A 17,004-nucleotide genomic window follows, 5' to 3' on the forward strand; every position below is an offset into this window, starting at 1 on the left:
ACGATGTCAGAGGAATTGGTGCGCAAATTATCATCACTCACCAATCAGTGCTGTCGCTCTCTATACACAGTTTGCGCGATTGCAAAGTGAAAGCAAAAAACAAGCGCAAATTCAAACGCGATTTCAATATGTCACATATTGACAGTGGCTCACCGATGCCAATGACATAATTACCCAGCTACATTTCCGAAAGAATGCAAAAGCATTGACATATATTTTTCTTCCTACAATAGCCCGACGGGCAGGGCAGCGATAGATTTTGGTAGCCCGACTGGAAAAAATCGCTAGCCCCGGGACGTCGGGCTAGCGATTTCGTGAGCCCTGTATCTGATTGAGGAATCACTCATCTTTGGAAAAGAGAGTTTATTACAGAGAAATGGCTCTTTCCAAAATAAAAGCTATACTATCAGCTTCTTCTGGGCTATATTCTCAGCAGCATATTGTAGCGGGTCAGGGCTGTTCGGGGTTCTGTTTGTACAGTTATGTTTTGTTTATGTTGCCATAGTGACGGGTGACGCCTTCTCGCTGCGACGGTGTGTCCTTCCGGGGTCAGAGGGCGCCCTGTGTGTTGTTGTTGTTGTTGCTGTGCGGTTGCCGCGCTAAGCAGTTAGCTAGCGGCAGTGTTCTTCTGCAGATGTCAATAAACGGCTGTGCTTCCTGGCTAGCTAACGGGAAGCAAGACCAAACGACACCTCCGTCTCCTCGTTGTCTGAGCTCGCCACATTGGTGTCAGAAGTGGGATGATGGTGGCACCCCATGTTCTGACCGAGTGACTTTTCCCCCGCCAGTTGTGACTGGCCCGTGCGCCAAAAGAAGGCACCTGGACATTTGCAAAGTGAAAGCAAAGAACAAGCGCAAATTCAAACGCGATTTCAATATGTCATATTGACAGTGGCTCACCGATGCCAATGACATAATTACCCAGCTACATTTCCGAAAGAATGCAAAAGCATTGACATATATTTTTCCTTCCTACAATAGCCCGACGGGCAGGGCAGAGATAGATTTTGGTAGCCCGACTGGAAAAATCGCTAGCCCCGGGACATCGGGCTAGCGATTTTGCAAGCCCTGCGTTACAGACATGGCCCTTTAAGGATGAAGCCTGATGGGAAATGTATTCGGGATGTGTGTAGCGGGACTACCTGGTGTGTGTGTGTGTGTGTGTGAAGAGAGAGAGCGGAGAAGGGGAAAAAGTAACGGTTAGCTACAGAAGAGATGAAAAGAAAATAAATAAAAGGAATATAATAACTCCCTCGACAGCCAGAGTTGTGTCGGCGATGCTCGCTGTGAGTAAACTGTTTCAGCCCCACTGTACGCGGTGTTCGTGCCTTAGAGAAGAAATAAAGTTCGGTGAAGCAGTTTCCTACGCCTCCTTCGATCTTTTTGCTAGCGGAGTTGACCTGTATAGTAAGCTGTTGCCGGGTGTTGTGCCAAAAAGTGATTGTCTGCCAAAAACTGATTTCCAGTGTTTCTGTGTATTTTTTATGTGTAATATCTTTACGTATGTTCGTAAATAGACTTCGGTGAACAGGGGATACAAAGGGGTTACATAAAGAATTAAAAAATTATCTGTTTTTGAAGTATCTTTACAACTTGTACTTACATTATAACCAATCCGGTCCTTTATCCCCACTTAAAATATTTTTACAGAACTATTGTAATATTTGCTGCCATTTCTGCTGTCCTGTTGGGCAACTTACTCTTACAAAATACATTTTTAATGTTAATGAGATTTTTTTTACTGCATAAATAAAGGTTATATAAAAGTTGCTGCCAAAAACTGATTGCGGCTTGTATCTTGCTACACGAATGTTGTTTGTGGCTCAAGATGACTTTATGTCATCCATAAGGGATGCATTTGACATATGTTTAACATATTATAGCCCAACAAGTTACTTATAGCACTTTAAATATGAGCAATCGCTTTTTGGCAAATACCGGAAATCAGTTTTTGGCAGACAATCACTTTTTGGCACAACACCGGCTACGAGTCAGTTACGGAACCTTCAAGTAACTGCCAGAGGTTTCCTTACTACGGTTCGGGGCCGCGGATCTGGCGCGGTAACACCTGTATCTGATTGAGGAATCACTCATCTTTGGAAAAGAGAGTTTATTACAGAGAAATGGCTATACTATCCGCTTCTTCTGGGCTATATTCTCAGCAGCATATTCTAGCGGGTCAGGGCTGTTCGGGGTTCTGTTTGTACAGTTATGTTTTGTTTATGTTGCCATAGTGACGGGTAACGCCTTCTCGCTGCGAAGGTGTGTCCTTCCGGGGTCAGAGGGCGCCCTGTGTGGTGTTGTTGTTGCTGTGCGGTTGCCGGGCTGAGCAGTTAGCTAGCGGCAGTGTTCTTCTGCAGATGTCAATAAACGGCTGTGCTCCCTGGCTAGCTAACGGGAAGCAAGACCAAACGACACCTCCGTCTCCTCGTTGTCTGAGCTCGCCACATTGGTGTCAGAAGTGGGATGATGGTGGCACCCCATGTTCTGACCGAGTGACTTTTCCCCCGCCAGTCGTGACTGGCCCGTGCGCCAAAAGAAGGCACCTGGACATTTGCAGGACTTTGTGTGGGGTAATTGGGTCGTCGGGGACGACTGACCCCTTAGGTGGGGGCTATGTAGTGGGTCAGGGCTGTTCGGGGTTCTGTTTGTACAGTTATGTTTTGTTTATGTTGCCATAGTGACGGGTGACGCCTTCTCGCTGCGAAGGTGTGTCCTTCCGGGGTCAGAGGGCGCCCTGTGTGTTGTTGTTGTTGTTGCTGTGCGGTTTTCGCCTGAGCAGTTAGCTAGCGGCAGTGTTCTTCTGCAGATGTCAATAAACGGCTGTGCTTCCTGGCTAGCTCACGGGAAGCAAGACCAAACGATACCTCCGTCTCCTCCTTGTCTGAGCTCGGCACAATATTAAACATAGCAGGTCCCCATAAGGAGAATCATGTGCTAACGGCTGTCTAAATGACTCGGGTAAAGTTTGTAGCATGCATGCTTGTTGTTTTTGTCTGCTTCCACTTGTCTTTGTACTAGGATGATGTCGGTGTAAATGTGCAGTCATATTCGTTGTGTTCCCACTAGTGCTGTCAGCGTTAATCTCGTTGAAATGATGTTAACGCCACAACACGGCAAATCTCCATTAACGAGCTACCCCTGCGTGGGGCTAGACGGCCAACACGTTAACGAGCTAACTGTGCTAACACACTAGTTCCCACCCATGTAATTGAGCATTGCGTGGCACATCCAACATACTGTTTTACTTTAGTCCATGACGCGCTTACCTTCAGTGTCATACGTCACATGAAAACCAAAATAATTCCAAACGCCAGATCTGAATGAGGGTGGGGAGGTTCAATTTGCCATGTTGCAAGGAGAGCTTAACTTCTGTCTCGCTAGCTTGCCCTGCGCTCTTCCTTCTGATGATCCTGTCTGTGTTGAACGCTCAGTGGATCTGCGCTCGACAGTGCAGCCTAGGCGGAGTAGTCGAACGCAGATTCACTGAGCGCTCAACACAGACAGCATCGTTAGAAGGAAAGTTGATAAAATAAATGATAAATTTTGTATTGTTCGATACATATGCGTACCGAACCGAAAGCACTGTATCGAACGGTTCAATATCGATACGAGTATCGTTGCACCCCTAATATATATATATATATATATATAGCACTATATACACGTATAGTGCTACTTGGACTCAGTTGTACTCAATTCATACCTCATCTACATCATCACAATACACTCCATCTCCTGTAAATCCATCAGGACAGGGGGAACACTGGAAAGACCCCGATGGGGAACGGACACACATGTCCTGTCTGAAACAGGTCCCAAGTGGGCACGGAGCCGGGGGGTCAGGCATGACAAAGTTCTGAGGCGTTGGAACAGGATGTTTGTTTGGATCGCCATTAATTCTGTCTGGAGCACACAGGCAAAGATAAAGGTTAAAAGGTCCCTTTAGTGTCTAAATACTGTAAATCAGTACATTGTTTCTGTATTGCTTACCACAGCTCAGACACTCTGTGATGATATTCCTCAGATGATGTGTCTCCTTAATCTTAGGCACAAAGACACAGAGTGTAAAACTGTTAATAAACTGTGAGCTTGGGTATTAGTGTCATCACTTTACAGCTTATCAAAGGAGGCAAACCAGATTTTTACCTTTCAATAACTTGTAAAAATGCAACTGAGACTTGATAAGGTTTTAAATGTGTTTCCGCCAAGATAAGTGTTTCCTTACATAAGCATTTCTCTCTGTAATGTGATAATAGTCTGTTATCACCTCCGGCTCTCAGTTTCATGTCTTATCGCCTAATAAATCCCTTGCTTTAGATGGTAATCTGAAACCATGCACTTCTATCTGCTGCTACGTTGAATGTGTGATTTTTGCTTTTACTCAGCTGTCTGATGCAAAGGGTTACACAAATCCTTGAAACAAGACACCTTCAGACAAAAGCAGCAGGTTTTCACAGTCTGGATTCTCACATTTCACAGCAAAAAGCTGATGTTACAATGCAAAACCAATTCTGTTGTGAATATACCCCCGTCTTTTATTTTAAATGCAGCCTATTTTACCAAACAACCTAGGAAGTCTCTTCTCTACCAGCATCCCCCAGGCATTTCATTTTATCTCAGCATCAAAGTGCATTCAGAAAAACATCCATAAAAGCAATAAACAACATCATCATTATAGATCTGCTTATTGAAGCTCTGTGTTAAAAATGCTCGGATGCCCTTTCATTTTATTTTTTTTCTGTATTTAGCCCTTGAATCCATCCAAGTAGCTATCCATGAGAGAGAGACACAAGACCAGCATGCAGAAAAGGTTACCTGCTGGTTGAGCAGCTCCTTCATCTCAGATAACATGCTCTTCAGCTCTGTTATGGTGGCCTGATCTTGCATCATCCTGCCACCTTGCAGAGCTGTGAGGATTTTGCAAATCATAATTAGACAGTCAAAATCGCATCTGCAAGAAGAGAAATGTCCAGTGATGTGAGTCAGTGTGATGTAACTCACCCAGCAGCTGCAGAGATTCAGCTTGATCCATGGTACAGTCTTGCAGAGTGGCCACATTGTCTATGGTGTCCTCTATTACTAGCTTCAAGTCTGTCACTTCACCCTTATAGAATAAACAACAACAGAATAAACTACAGGAGCAGAGTGAGAATGTTTAATTGGAATATTAAATTCAGTTCAATTTTATTTATATAGTGCCAAATCTCAACAACAGTTGCCTCAAAGCACTTTATATTCTAATTATAATATTATAATTAATTATAATGACTAGTCGTATCATATTTCATTCTTATTTTTTTAGGGCAGAGAACCATAACCTCAGTTTTATCTGAATTTAGAAACTGAAAATTAGTGGTCACCCGGGTCTTTATGTTTTTAAGACTTGTGTGTGTGTGTGTGTTTTCTGGCTTCTTTGACAGATAGAACTGGGTGTCATCTATATAGCAGTTAAAATGTATGCTATGCCTTGTAAGGATACTGCCTAGGGAAGCATGTATGATATAAACAGAATTGTTCCTAACACAGAACCCTGTGGAACGCCATAGTTAACCTTTGTGTGTGAAGAGGAAATCATATATCTAATATCGACCCAGCATTTTAAGTTTATTATGTTTTGGGTTTATTTTTGCATTATGGAGTGTTTTGGGGTTCTCTGGTGTTTTGATTATTTACGATAAATTATACTACTGTGGTTCTGGTTTAGGGTTTTGTTCACAGGGTTTGTGTTCTCATGTTTTGTGTGGGTTTAGTTCTGTGTCTGGTCTGCGTCTTTGCGTAGTGATGTCTTGTTCCTGTTTTATTGTGAAGGTCTGCGTCTCATGTGGGTGTGTTCAGTTTACCTCCCTTGTCTCGTCTCATTAATTACTCCCAGCTGTGTCCCCCACCTGTGTGTAATCTCCCTGAGTCTTCTGCTGTAGTAGTTGCTGGCTCGTCTGTGTTTCTACCATGTTCCAGTCGTGTGGTCTCCCTGCTGTCACCATCGTCTAGCTTCCTTCATGTTCAGTAGTTAGTTGTTCCCAGTATAGTTTAGTTCATTCTCCGTTTGTCTATTTTTATTTTGTGTTTAATAAACCACCTTCACACCTTTACAAGAGCCTGCGTTTGAATCCTCCTTTATTACTTCCACACGGCTCATCTTACTTGCCGTGGCAGAGATAAAAGGAAGGTTTGCGATTGGCCTATAATTAGCTAAGATAACTAAGTGAAGTGATTTTTTTTAAGTAACTGTTTAATTACTGCCAGCTTGATGCCCTGTGGTACAGAGCTGATTAATAGAGATAGGGTGATCGTATTTAAGATTGAAGCATTAATTAATGGTAGGACTTCTTTGAGCACTCTTGTAGGAACGGGGTCTAAAGGACATGTTGATGATTTGGAGTAAGTAATTACTGGCATTGACCCAAAAAGATCAGAGGGAAAAACTCTAAATAAATATCAATAGTATTGAAAGCAGCTGTATGTAATGACACATCTGTGAGATGGTTGCGAGTAATTTTTTTCTCTAATTATTAAAATGTTATTTTTAAAGAAATTCATGAAGTCATTACTGGTTACAGTTACAATACAACCGAATATTCAGTTCAACAGAGCTCTGACTCTTTGTCAGCCGGGCTGAAGAGAAGCATGGGGTTATTTCTTATTCAAAATAATATACTCAAAATGAGATCTTGAAACGTCACTGTTTTTGTTTCCATGCACCATATCGTCAGTACTTTTTTTTTTTCTTTCTCAGCTACAAACTTCTCATTCACCTGTCCTCTTGACTGCAGCGTCCTGAGTGCCACCTTGTTGGGACCTTGTGGAAGTGACCCAAACGCGGCTGGCACACCATCCAAAGTGTGAGCCAGCCTGCAGTCTACATAGATGTGAACACGACCAGGGCCACGCTGTAGACCGCTGGCATGGAGCATCACGTGGTGCTCTTGTCCATCTGCCAGGGATGCATGGTTGAAACTGGTTGTACCATATCTGCCATCAGTCTTCTGGTAACGAACAGTCACTGCAGATATAGAGATGCTTGAATGAAAGCTGTAAAGAAGCTAAAACAAAGAATAGAGTGGCCTGCATTTGCCACAGGCTCCTCAGTATGTGTCAGTGTTCACCTTTGCTCAGTTTGGCTTGCATGGTGAGGTCAAGGTATTTAGTGTTGTCTGTGGGGTTGATGACACTGAAGAGAGAGGTGGGTGCCTTGCTGTGGAGCCTAAAGGACGAAAGCAGGAAAGCCTCATCTCTTCCTTTGTTCTTCAAGCTTCCTTGGAGCAAGTCTGGCAGACAGTCTGGTGACACCAGCAGGTCGTAGACTAACACAGGAAGGAGAACACTGGATTAGCACTATACCACGATTGTGAGAAGAAATCTTAAGAGAAAAGACATATTTTTAAAACAAAGCAAATGACGAGTTCATCTAAGTATTTTCAGTATTTTGTCTTATTGGCTGCAACTCCCAGCACACTTTGTTTTGCTGCTGCTGAGTCAGTGCACTGTGGTGTTTTATTATGTGTCACAGTGTACTTGTGTATGTGTGTTTGCGCGTGTGCACATGTGTGCATTCATGTCAGCACCCTGCTGTGTGTTTTTATGGTGTGGTAGACGGGAGCTGCAGAAAGGTCCAGCAGTAAACTTTTTCCATTGGAACAAACCCGCTGCCTCACACTCACGCACACAAACACCCACTCACACACTTTCACATTGCCATTAGTGGAATTTCAGTAATAATACAAAGTGACTAGAAATTGCACGGAAAGATCTGCATGTAGATTCCAGGAAAATCAAAGATTTGCAAATGCAGTTCTCAGATGACGGTTAGTGTCCTTCTACCACCTTATTTAGGTCAGACTGTTCTGGATCCTGGACATAAAACTCTACAACCACAAAAAAGCCAACCTAATTTCCAGCAATCATCATCACCAAAGCTACCCCCTCCCTCCCTTTTTTTGTGCAACTCACTTTCAAACAAAAGCTTTTTAGGAATATATCAGCAGAAAAGATTAAGTTTAACATATAAAGAACACAGAAACAAAATATGTCATGCTTTGCATAAGGGCACGCACAGCGAGATGCCGCCAGCACTTACCAACACCTTGAGCTGTGACAGTGAGCACCAGATGCTGCAGCAGCAGGGACAGAGCTGCCGCTCTGACGCACATACCAATCATCAGCGCTTCAAAGGGGGGGCACACCTCAAAAGAAGTCCTGTTTCTGAACTGTCCTCCTGAAGATCAATAAGCTGATCTCACACAGGCTGAAAATAAAAACTCCAGATCTTGAACCAAAATCTCAGCAGAGGTGAGATGGTCTTGTGTCCACAGCCACAGCCTTTAAAGCAAAGGGGAGTGTCCGCTACTGTTACGAAAGTGGCACAGTGAAGAGACCATTTTAATAGTCTGGGCGGGGGAGTGTCCCCTTGCTAGATCAATTATGATTAAATAATTTGTAAACAAGAAATGTAAAACTAAAAAAGGGAATTGGAAAGTTGTTTGATTCTGAAAATGACTGTCAGACTTTTTCTCTCCACATACTATACGAGCTAAATGTGTGTGGGATTTATGTATTTATGACCCATTTTTTTATTTAGAGTCATGCTACATTGGGGGATTTGTAATAAAGTAGCTGAAAAGTGCTCTAAATCACACTGTATAGAGACAGCCAACCAGATGCCTGTGAAGCTCAAGGGAGGAACATTTTGGTTCCAGCTGGCTGTTGTTATATTTTCACAAACATCATGAATGTGTGCCATAAACGAGGATCCGATGCCCTGGCTCATCCTCAGTAAGCCAGCTGAACTGCATAAATCTACAGCAGATGTTTTTAATTTTAAACTGATTTAATGTAACGGGTTCTTTGTACCTCTGCGAAGCTTCTTTTGAGAAGGAGAATGCAGGAAAGGAGGAGCAGAGAGGGCGAGGCTCAGGGCAGTTTTCAGTCCTGGAAACATTTGATGATAGATGTCTGGTGCTCGTCTTAATGCTTTCTCCTTTAACTAACCTCAAGTACATTTCAACATCTCAGCTGCTGGTTCCAGCCAGTGAGAGACATTTACCATCCCTCGGTGCGTTATTGCGGTACATCTGCCTGTGTCTGGCTGCTTGGCCTTTGAACAAACACCTGGCAGTCTTTAACAGTCTGCCTATCAGCTCTTGGACAGACGTTTTGCTCTGGCGGGTAAAAATAATAATCAATAAAATAACACTGAAATGGAAATTACTACTTTACATGGAAATCTAAATATGAAACGATTGCTTGTTCCATTGCTGCTGTTTAATAAATCAGTGTTTCGTGACAGATTGCTGTTTTAAATGTATGAAACTAGAGAACATTAAAGAGAAACTGAGTGATATGACTTTTTCAGCATGTCATTTCTGGCTCTGAAGTATTGCCATAATAGCAGCATAAAACACTGGAGAAACATTAACCACATGACTTAGTTGCTGATCAAAGAGTTTAATTACAATTAACATTTATTCACTGAGTATTTGCTTTTCTTGCTAACCTCATCACCATAGCTCCAAATTTGCCTGGAAGTATCTAAGGAGCAAGGCAGGGAACAAATAAAGGATAAATTAAGAACTACTGTAGCTGCTGTATAATATACACTCACTGTCCACTTGCTAGAAGGTGGTTGGACCCCATTTTGCCTTCACCAGCATTAATCCTTTGTGGCATAGATTGAAAAAGCTTCTGGAAACATTACTGAGAGATTTTGGTCCATATTGATATGATAGCATCACACAGTTGCTGCAAATATCGAATGTGACTCTCCCAAACCATGACATCCCAAAGATGCTTTACTGGATTGAGAGCTGTTTGAGTACACTGAACTCACTATCATGCTGAAGAACTGAGATGATTTGAGTTTTGTGACATGGCTTGTTATCCTGCTGGAAGCAGCCATCCGACAATGGGCACACTGATCAGCAACAATACTCAGGTAGGCTGTGGCGTTTAAACGATACTCAGTAAGTACCAGGAACCATCTGTGTGTGCCAAATATCTAAATATCTGCAACACTATTACACCACCACCAGGAGTCTGAACAGTTGATCCAAGGCAGGATGGATCCGTGCTTTCATTCTGTTTACCCTTCCATCCGAATGTGTCAGCAGTAAAGGCTCATCAGACCTGGCAACCTGTTTTTCCCTGTACAATCTTGGTGAGCCCATGTGAACTGTGGCCTCAGTTTCCTGTTCTTAGCTGACAGATGAGGTATCTGGTGAAGCCCACCTGCCTTAAGGCTTCAAAGTACTATGTCTTAAAAATGCTCTTCTGCATACCTCGCTGATAAAAAAAAATAAAAATAAATTATTGGCTTCACTGTTACTGTTTCCTCCCTGTCAGCTCAAATCAGTGTGGTCATTCTCCTCTCACACCAACCAGGTAATTTCACCCAGAGCACTGCTGCTCACTTCCTTTTGGACCATTCTCTGTAAACCCCAGAGATGGTTGTGTGGGGGAAAATAAATGACAGCATGTCTGCCACCAACAACCATGCAATCTCCTTTCTACTTCACTCTGATAATTGGTTTGAACTTCCCCAAGCTGACTATGGTACGTGCCTAAACACATAATGCTGCTGCCATGTGACCTGCAGTCCCACAGAGACTGTTTCACACTGTGGAAGCAGCCATGAAGAAGCTGGGCCAGTATCTTTGTTTAAAATAATTTGGCTGAAAAACAACGCTTTTTTAAAAGAAAAAAAAAGAACAGTACTGAATTATGAATCAATAAATAAAAGAATTAATAATTTAAAAAAAGAGTTACAGAAAATGCTTAATATTTGTTATGTGACTTGATTTTTTCTGTTTCTTCCTTCCTTCCTTCCTTTCTTTTTTTTTAAACCTGGAGGCTCTGATGTGAAAGGTACCCCGTGACGTCAGTGTCCCGTTGAATGAACCAAAACATGGCGGCTGCCATGGAGCTGAGATGCTGGGGAGGAGACTGGGGTTTGCCTTCTGTTCACACCGAGTCCCTCATAGTTCTGGTAAGCTCACAGCCTGTTTACAAACACAACACGTTCAGTGCACCTGGAGCCGCTTTTAAAACGGCACGTCACGTCTCCGGTTTGCTTTTCGTCTCCTCTCTCGTCCTTTGTGGTTAGCCTCCGTGCTAACTTACCTGCTGCAGCTTGCCTGGTAAGTTAGCCGCATCGATGTGCAGGATAGAAAATAACAGCGTGTCCAGCTGGACTTCATGTCCCAAGCACAGAGTCACGGCTGTGCTGGCTGCAGGGTTTGTCCTTCATGTGTAGCTGGCTGTCATAAGTCACTCCCATTGTTTGAAAAGCTGTGATCTCTCAAGGTCAGCTGGTTGAGCCTCGGATTTAAAAAAATATTTATATTTTCAGGTGTATTTGAAGGATTTTCGCTAAAAAGCTGTAGATGATAGCTAACCTGATAACACCGTCCGAAAATTAAGTTTTTTGCTGCTAACATGTTATCTGTCATTGGGTGCTCTTGCCACAAGGTGACACTTTTTCTTAGTTTAAATGTCAGATTTTAATGGAATAATTTTGTTTCTTGACTCTGATGGCTTCAACAGCCTTCCAATTTAATCGTACGAAGGAGCAGGACAGAGTGTGCCCTCTTCATTTCTTCTTGAACCTTTTACTCAATTTAAAAACAGAAGTTTTAATGTAGTTTAATGTTTTTGGAAGCAAATGTGGAATTTTTTTGTTTTGAATGCATCATTTTGTTTTGGCAAACCTTTCTTGATTTAGAAAATAATTATGTATTGATTTAGTTATGGTTTAGTTATAGTATGTTGTGATTTGCTGTTTTGTGTTTGGTGTGTTGTAGATCATTGTAAACACTGAAAGTGACTTTCTTTTACTAAAAGGTTTTTGCAGCTGGGTCTCTTCGATTCAAATCATCAAATTTGCCTAAACATTTTATGGTTCAAAGTTTGAACATGTATAATGATCAGTTTGAAACTTGTGCTTTGTGTTTCAAGATATATTTTTGTGAAAACTGGTGCGTCAACCCATTAAAAAAAAAATCCGAACCAGTGTTTGAACATGAATATCTCTGTGTGAATACTGATTAGCTAAAATCTGAAAAAACTAAGCTAAAGCTGTCCTGTACACTCTCATATTTGAGAACACACTAAAAAAAAACTTCACATTGCAAAAGACAACTAGTGAAAATTTCTGAATGCAATGAAGTTACATACTGCTAAATAAAACATGTATAGTATTTTTTATTAACACTAAACTTTTAGTCACAAAATGTTATTTTGATTCCACTTTCATGATGGATTGAACAAATATGCCAAGTTGTACCGAAAAAACACCAAAAAAATCAATTGATAGTTTAATCTGAATAGAACAAAAATAGATATCTGTATCTGCCCAAGTTTTTTTTAAAAACATGGTGGAATGACACACCTTTACAATAGTCCCCTGTAGCCCTAACCTTTGCACCTGCTGGTCTTTATTTTGATGCCTTTTTAATTTTTCTTCTAATTTTTGTTATTTTATTTACGTTTTCTCTCTTTCCCTGGAGCTGTTGAAGGTGAGCGCTGTAATCATAGTGTCCCTGTGCCAAATTAGAATTTGCAGTCGATGCCAAAGTCCTGCTTGATTGCGGCGAGCTTTCATCTGTACTACAAGACTGAGATTGTGTAAAACTTTGATTAAAGTGTCACAGTCCTGCACTGTGGCTCTAAAAAGTCTAGTACTCATCTCCCTGAAAGTAGTTGTATCCTGTAGTACTTTTGCTCTTAGATCATTTGTTCCAACATAACATTACATTTGAACTATAAGTGATATATTTTTTAAAAACCTTCCCTAACCTGTGTTTTCTTTTAGGCATACACCAAGTTTTCTGGGGCAAAAGTCGCAGTTTCTCCAATAGACTGGACATGGAAAACAATTACAGGTGGGCTGCACCCTCCCATAAACACAGTCTTACAGTTTTAGGCTCTGCATGCCTTAAACAGAGAATCAGTGAACCCATAAAAGAATATATAACTGTACATATAGTTATAAAGAATGCATAATTCATGCATTCTTTTAAAATATTTGTATCTGTTCATGCATCTGTTCATGCAGCACACTTGCAAAGGTTTTGCGACTGCGTCTTGCACGGTTGTGGCACAGACTTAACAAACTCTTCCGTGTAAACGCCTGCCAGAGTACTCAGAGCCATCTCTGAGGCAGTTCTTCCCACAGTTTATTTCTCAAGAGACCGCATTTTTCCTTGATAGCACGCACACACATGATTAAAGCATTACCAGCCTCCCTGTTGTGGCTGGTAAATGTAAATTACATTGAGCATGATGAACTTGATTGTCTTTAATAAGACATTAGTCAGTTGTAATACCCAACTTTAATGTGTGTTTTCTATTAATCACAGTGACTGTCCCAGAATTGGTTTGTGGCGACACTGCAGTTCAAGAACCAACACAAATTCTTAACTTTCTGAGGAAACAAGTGAGTGCGCCTGCTTCTTCGGCATGTGTCCTAAACTGTTTAGCCAAATCTATAAATCTCTACATCTATTTTTTTTTTAAACAGAGGTTTAATGCAGACTATGAGCTGACAGCCAGACAAGGAGCAGACACGATGGCCTACATCGCTCTGCTGGAGGAGAAGCTGCAACCAGCTCTGGTAAGTCTTTCCTTTTGCCGTTTCCCTGACAACATGTGGTCGTAAGCTAACAGGGTGATGTCTGCGTCCCACAGCTGCACACGTTCTGGGTCGATGCAGAAAACTACTCCAATCTAACACGGCCCTGGTTCGCCTCACGCTCGCCGTTCCCGCTGAATTTTTTCGTACCAGGACGTCTGGCCAGCGGCGCCCTCTCCCGCATCCTTCTAACCACAGGAGAGGCACCGCTGCACAGAATCTCTGAGGTGGAGGGAAAGGTAAATGCCGCTCTGTACCGATGCATCGCTTAGACACAGTTTAAACTTCGCCTGGAGTGAGATTCTGTTTTTTCAGAAATGTAAATGTGTCTCTCTCTCTGTGTCCTGTAGATCTACAGTGATGCTAAAGAGTGCCTGAACTTGCTCTCCTACAGACTGGGAACAGCTAACTTCTTCTTTGGCAACTCGTGAGTTCTCCAGTGTTTGCATACTTTTTGTGTTTAGTTAGAGAAGCTTTCATACACTCCACAGTTAGACTGCTATGGGGAAGCAGAATAGACTAAAAAAACCTGAAAAACTCGCATAATTCTGATTTATTTGAGAACTTTTTTATCTTTGCTTTTCCTTGGATTTCAATTCAGCTGAAAACATATTAAAAATGAATACATGGAATAAACAAAGTTCTTTATTCTTTAGTCCTTCACCTATGTAGGTTTTCTGGGTGTTTAGCTGGAGTACTCTTCACCAAGTGTTTATTGGCTGTCCTCTCTTTCTCCTCCCTTTGGGGGCTCCATGTGAGGGCTTGACTGGTGATGATCGACACTGGTTCTTGTAGCGTGCTCGATTCCTGCCCTCTCATTACTCTCTGGTAGCACGTGTCAGCATTTTAGCCCAGAATGGAGTGACCACCGGCCTGAGCTTCCACCACATGAGCCTGCAAGTGCTGATGAGGACAGATCCCATGTTAGCTCATATATAGAAGTCTGGTTACAACTTTTACTCCTTTGTGATCGCTCTTTTTAATAAAATACTTTTTTCCCATCATCCTGGCTCAAGCTGAATTAAACACTGTGTGAGTTTAAGTTTTTAGGAAGGAGAAAAACAACATCAGGAATATTTTATCACAGCAAAATATTTTATTTTAAGCATCATTTTTGTTTTCCATAATTTGTCATGAAGGCGAAATTTTAAATGAAAAGTTGATTAATCTCGCAGCTCTATTTTGTGCAGGGAAAAAGTGCTTCACAGATTTTCTGATTGAGGGTTTATGAAGACCTTCTATAAGTCAAGTCCTGACATGTCTGAGTGTATGTTTCTGTACATGCGTGTGTTTGTGCTCTTAGGCCGACCAGTCTGGATGCCTTTGCGTTTGGTTTCCTGGCTCCCCTTCATAAAGCCAGTCTTCCCAGCAGCCCTCTGCAGAGCCATCTCAGACAGCTGGATAACCTTACAGGCTTCTGTGACAACATCCTCGCAGTCTACTTCAGCTCGGACCACTTTTGTAAGATTGCTGCACAAGCTGGTAATACTCTATAGTGGTTATAGCTTTTACTTTTTAAGCGCTTGAAACAACTAACATCTTTACACAGAACATCATCAGCACTTTAATTCTTCGCACATATTTCTTTCTTCTCTTTCTTCTGTTGGTTTTACTTCTGGGTGTTAAATGGTCTAACACGGCTCCTGTTCCACTCACTGTCTGCTTTCTACTTTTTCCTCTTCTTCTTCTTCTGTCTGTGCTCCCTCGCCTGATCTCTCTCCAGGTCCTCTCCCACCTGTTCAGGAAACAATGGATGCCAACCTCCAGAAACTAACTCAGCTTGTAAACAAAGAGTCCAATCTGATAGAAAAGGTGCTTCTGCTTTCCTTTTTCTCTTCTTTTGCATGGGTTCATAGTTGCTTTCTGCAGGTACCATCTCAGTCGTGTTTCTGGTGTGTTTTCATTTCTCGCTTGTGCTTGTGGGCACTAACTAAACTGTACATCCTTTTGCTGTAGATGGATGACAACCTGCGCAGCAGCCCACAGCACAAACCCCACAGACCAGAGCCCAAACCCAGTCTGTCCAGTGCAAAAAGCTCTACTCCTGCCTAACACCTGACCTTTAAATCCTGCTCCATCTCTATGAATCGCAGAGCAGCACCCTGCACACATAAGATGCTGTTCAGAACATGACTCTAAAAAACAAACAAACAAAAAATGAATGGAAGCATAACTATATAAATACAAGAGGCTATTTTAAGATAACGATGAGAGATTTTGTTTGGAAGAGAAGTGACAGTGCATGTGAGGCTTTAAAAAAGAAAAAACAAGCGTGCATGTATGTGGTCAGCGATGGATTGCTGTGAAGTGGTGCTTGATGAGAAAGACACAGAAAGTTCAAAGAAAAAGTTCAGCAGGGAAAATCAGCAGCACAGTTTAACCTCTGAATGTGGACCACTCGGCAGATTTTCTTTGAACCTTTTCACTCTTTTTTTTCTTTCGTTTAAAGGACACCTTCGAGACCTTGGTCACTACAGTAGAGCACTTTTAAGCTAGAGCACTTAACATGTTTTACCACCAAGGATCTATTTTAAGTACCTTCCTCGTGTCCACTTTAAAATGTTCCATAAATTCTGTTCACATTTGAATGGGTGTAATGTACAGTATGTGCGCGGACATGACTATAAGAGTAACTAATTTAACTTATTTAACTTTGTCTCAGCTCCTCTGCTGTGTACAGAGTGTACAGTTGTAAATATTGTTATGAGGATAATCAATGAAATTGACTTCCTGTTTCCTCTAAAAAGGAGCAGCTTGTTCAAAATGTTGTTGCTAGACACACGAAGGTGAGAGAAGGGCCATCCATGCATTATATTTGTGTGTGACCCGAGGATCATGGTTTTTTTTTTGTTCACGATGTCATGTGGCTGTAAGAAAATACTCACTTCTGCTGTTGCTTTCGTTTTCTTTTTTCCCCGCTACCATTTTCACTCAGTTTTGTTTCAATTTTGTGCTGCTATAATTTCCTGTGCCACAGACTGAAAGGGTTGGAAATGTCTCATTAGTTATCTTGGTTTGTTTTGTTTTTTTAAACACTATAATTTGGACCACAAAGTTAGAAATTCCCTCGATGAAGTGTTTGTACTCCGTGTGATTCCTTTATATGATTTCTCTTCACTTCAGACCTTCAAAAACTCACTTCATGGCCGCATGCCCTTGAAAGCACCGTGCTCTGAAACAGATGTGCTGGGGGGAAGGGGGGGGGGGGGGATGCTGGTCAGCCGTCTTGTAAGGACCATAAGGGAAAAGTGTGCCTTCATGACTTCTCGTGTCTTGTACAAGTGTCAACATGCTAACTGTGTCCTTCATCATTTTGATACATATATCCAAAATTATATTTGTAATGTCTGTTGCTCACAATCTGTAAGTGTCTATTAAAT

At 41.8% G+C, this 17,004-nt stretch overlaps 2 protein-coding genes across 5 annotated transcripts in view; one reads left to right on the plus strand and one right to left on the minus strand.

Annotated features, from left to right (window-relative positions):
* thbs4a (thrombospondin 4a) overlaps nucleotides 1-9,329 on the minus strand; it is a 17,447-nt gene extending 8,118 nt beyond the window's left edge. The window contains exons 1-7 of the mRNA XM_026188298.1: nucleotides 8,078-9,329; nucleotides 7,107-7,304; nucleotides 6,756-7,003; nucleotides 5,005-5,107; nucleotides 4,819-4,910; nucleotides 3,994-4,045; nucleotides 3,707-3,906 (exon numbers count right to left, since the gene is read on the minus strand). Coding sequence (XP_026044083.1) covers nucleotides 3,707-3,906; nucleotides 3,994-4,045; nucleotides 4,819-4,910; nucleotides 5,005-5,107; nucleotides 6,756-7,003; nucleotides 7,107-7,304; nucleotides 8,078-8,159 — 975 coding nt within the window. The 5' untranslated portion in view covers nucleotides 8,160-9,329. The remainder of the gene's footprint in view (nucleotides 1-3,706; nucleotides 3,907-3,993; nucleotides 4,046-4,818; nucleotides 4,911-5,004; nucleotides 5,108-6,755; nucleotides 7,004-7,106; nucleotides 7,305-8,077) is intronic.
* A 1,516-nt stretch (nucleotides 9,330-10,845) lies between these two features.
* Nucleotides 10,846-16,825, plus strand: mtx3 (metaxin 3). Of its 4 annotated transcripts, none has more exons than XM_026188306.1 (9): nucleotides 10,846-10,981; nucleotides 12,806-12,875; nucleotides 13,353-13,429; nucleotides 13,514-13,606; nucleotides 13,681-13,863; nucleotides 13,975-14,051; nucleotides 14,928-15,106; nucleotides 15,348-15,436; nucleotides 15,581-16,825. In XM_026188306.1, exons 1-9 carry the CDS (start codon nucleotides 10,889-10,891, stop codon nucleotides 15,674-15,676), a joined length of 957 nt encoding a protein of 318 aa, XP_026044091.1. In that variant the 5' UTR covers nucleotides 10,846-10,888; the 3' UTR covers nucleotides 15,677-16,825. The 4 variants fall into 4 exon arrangements, with proteins under 4 accessions (XP_026044091.1, XP_026044092.1, XP_026044094.1 ...); XM_026188307.1 differs by having other exon boundaries at nucleotides 14,928-15,085; XM_026188309.1 differs by lacking the exon at nucleotides 15,348-15,436 and having other exon boundaries at nucleotides 14,928-15,085; nucleotides 15,581-15,644.
* Nucleotides 16,826-17,004: the final 179 nt, after the last annotated feature.

Source organism: Astatotilapia calliptera, chromosome 12 (genome assembly GCF_900246225.1).
Source record: "Astatotilapia calliptera chromosome 12, fAstCal1.2, whole genome shotgun sequence".
Taxonomy (NCBI): Eukaryota; Metazoa; Chordata; class Actinopteri; order Cichliformes; family Cichlidae; genus Astatotilapia; species Astatotilapia calliptera.

What these genes read in the sequence shown, in the direction of transcription:
- mtx3 (XM_026188306.1), top strand. Translation starts at nt 10,889, where the DNA reads ATGAACCAAAACATGGCGGCTGCCATGGAGCTGAGATGCTGGGGAGGA. An exon ending in CCGAGTCCCTCATAGTTCTG is followed by an intron (nt 10,982 to 12,805) that starts GTAAGCTCACAG and finishes GTTTTCTTTTAG; the next exon opens with GCATACACCAAGTTTTCTGG. An exon ending in AGAAGCTGCAACCAGCTCTG is followed by an intron (nt 13,607 to 13,680) that starts GTAAGTCTTTCC and finishes TGCGTCCCACAG; the next exon opens with CTGCACACGTTCTGGGTCGA.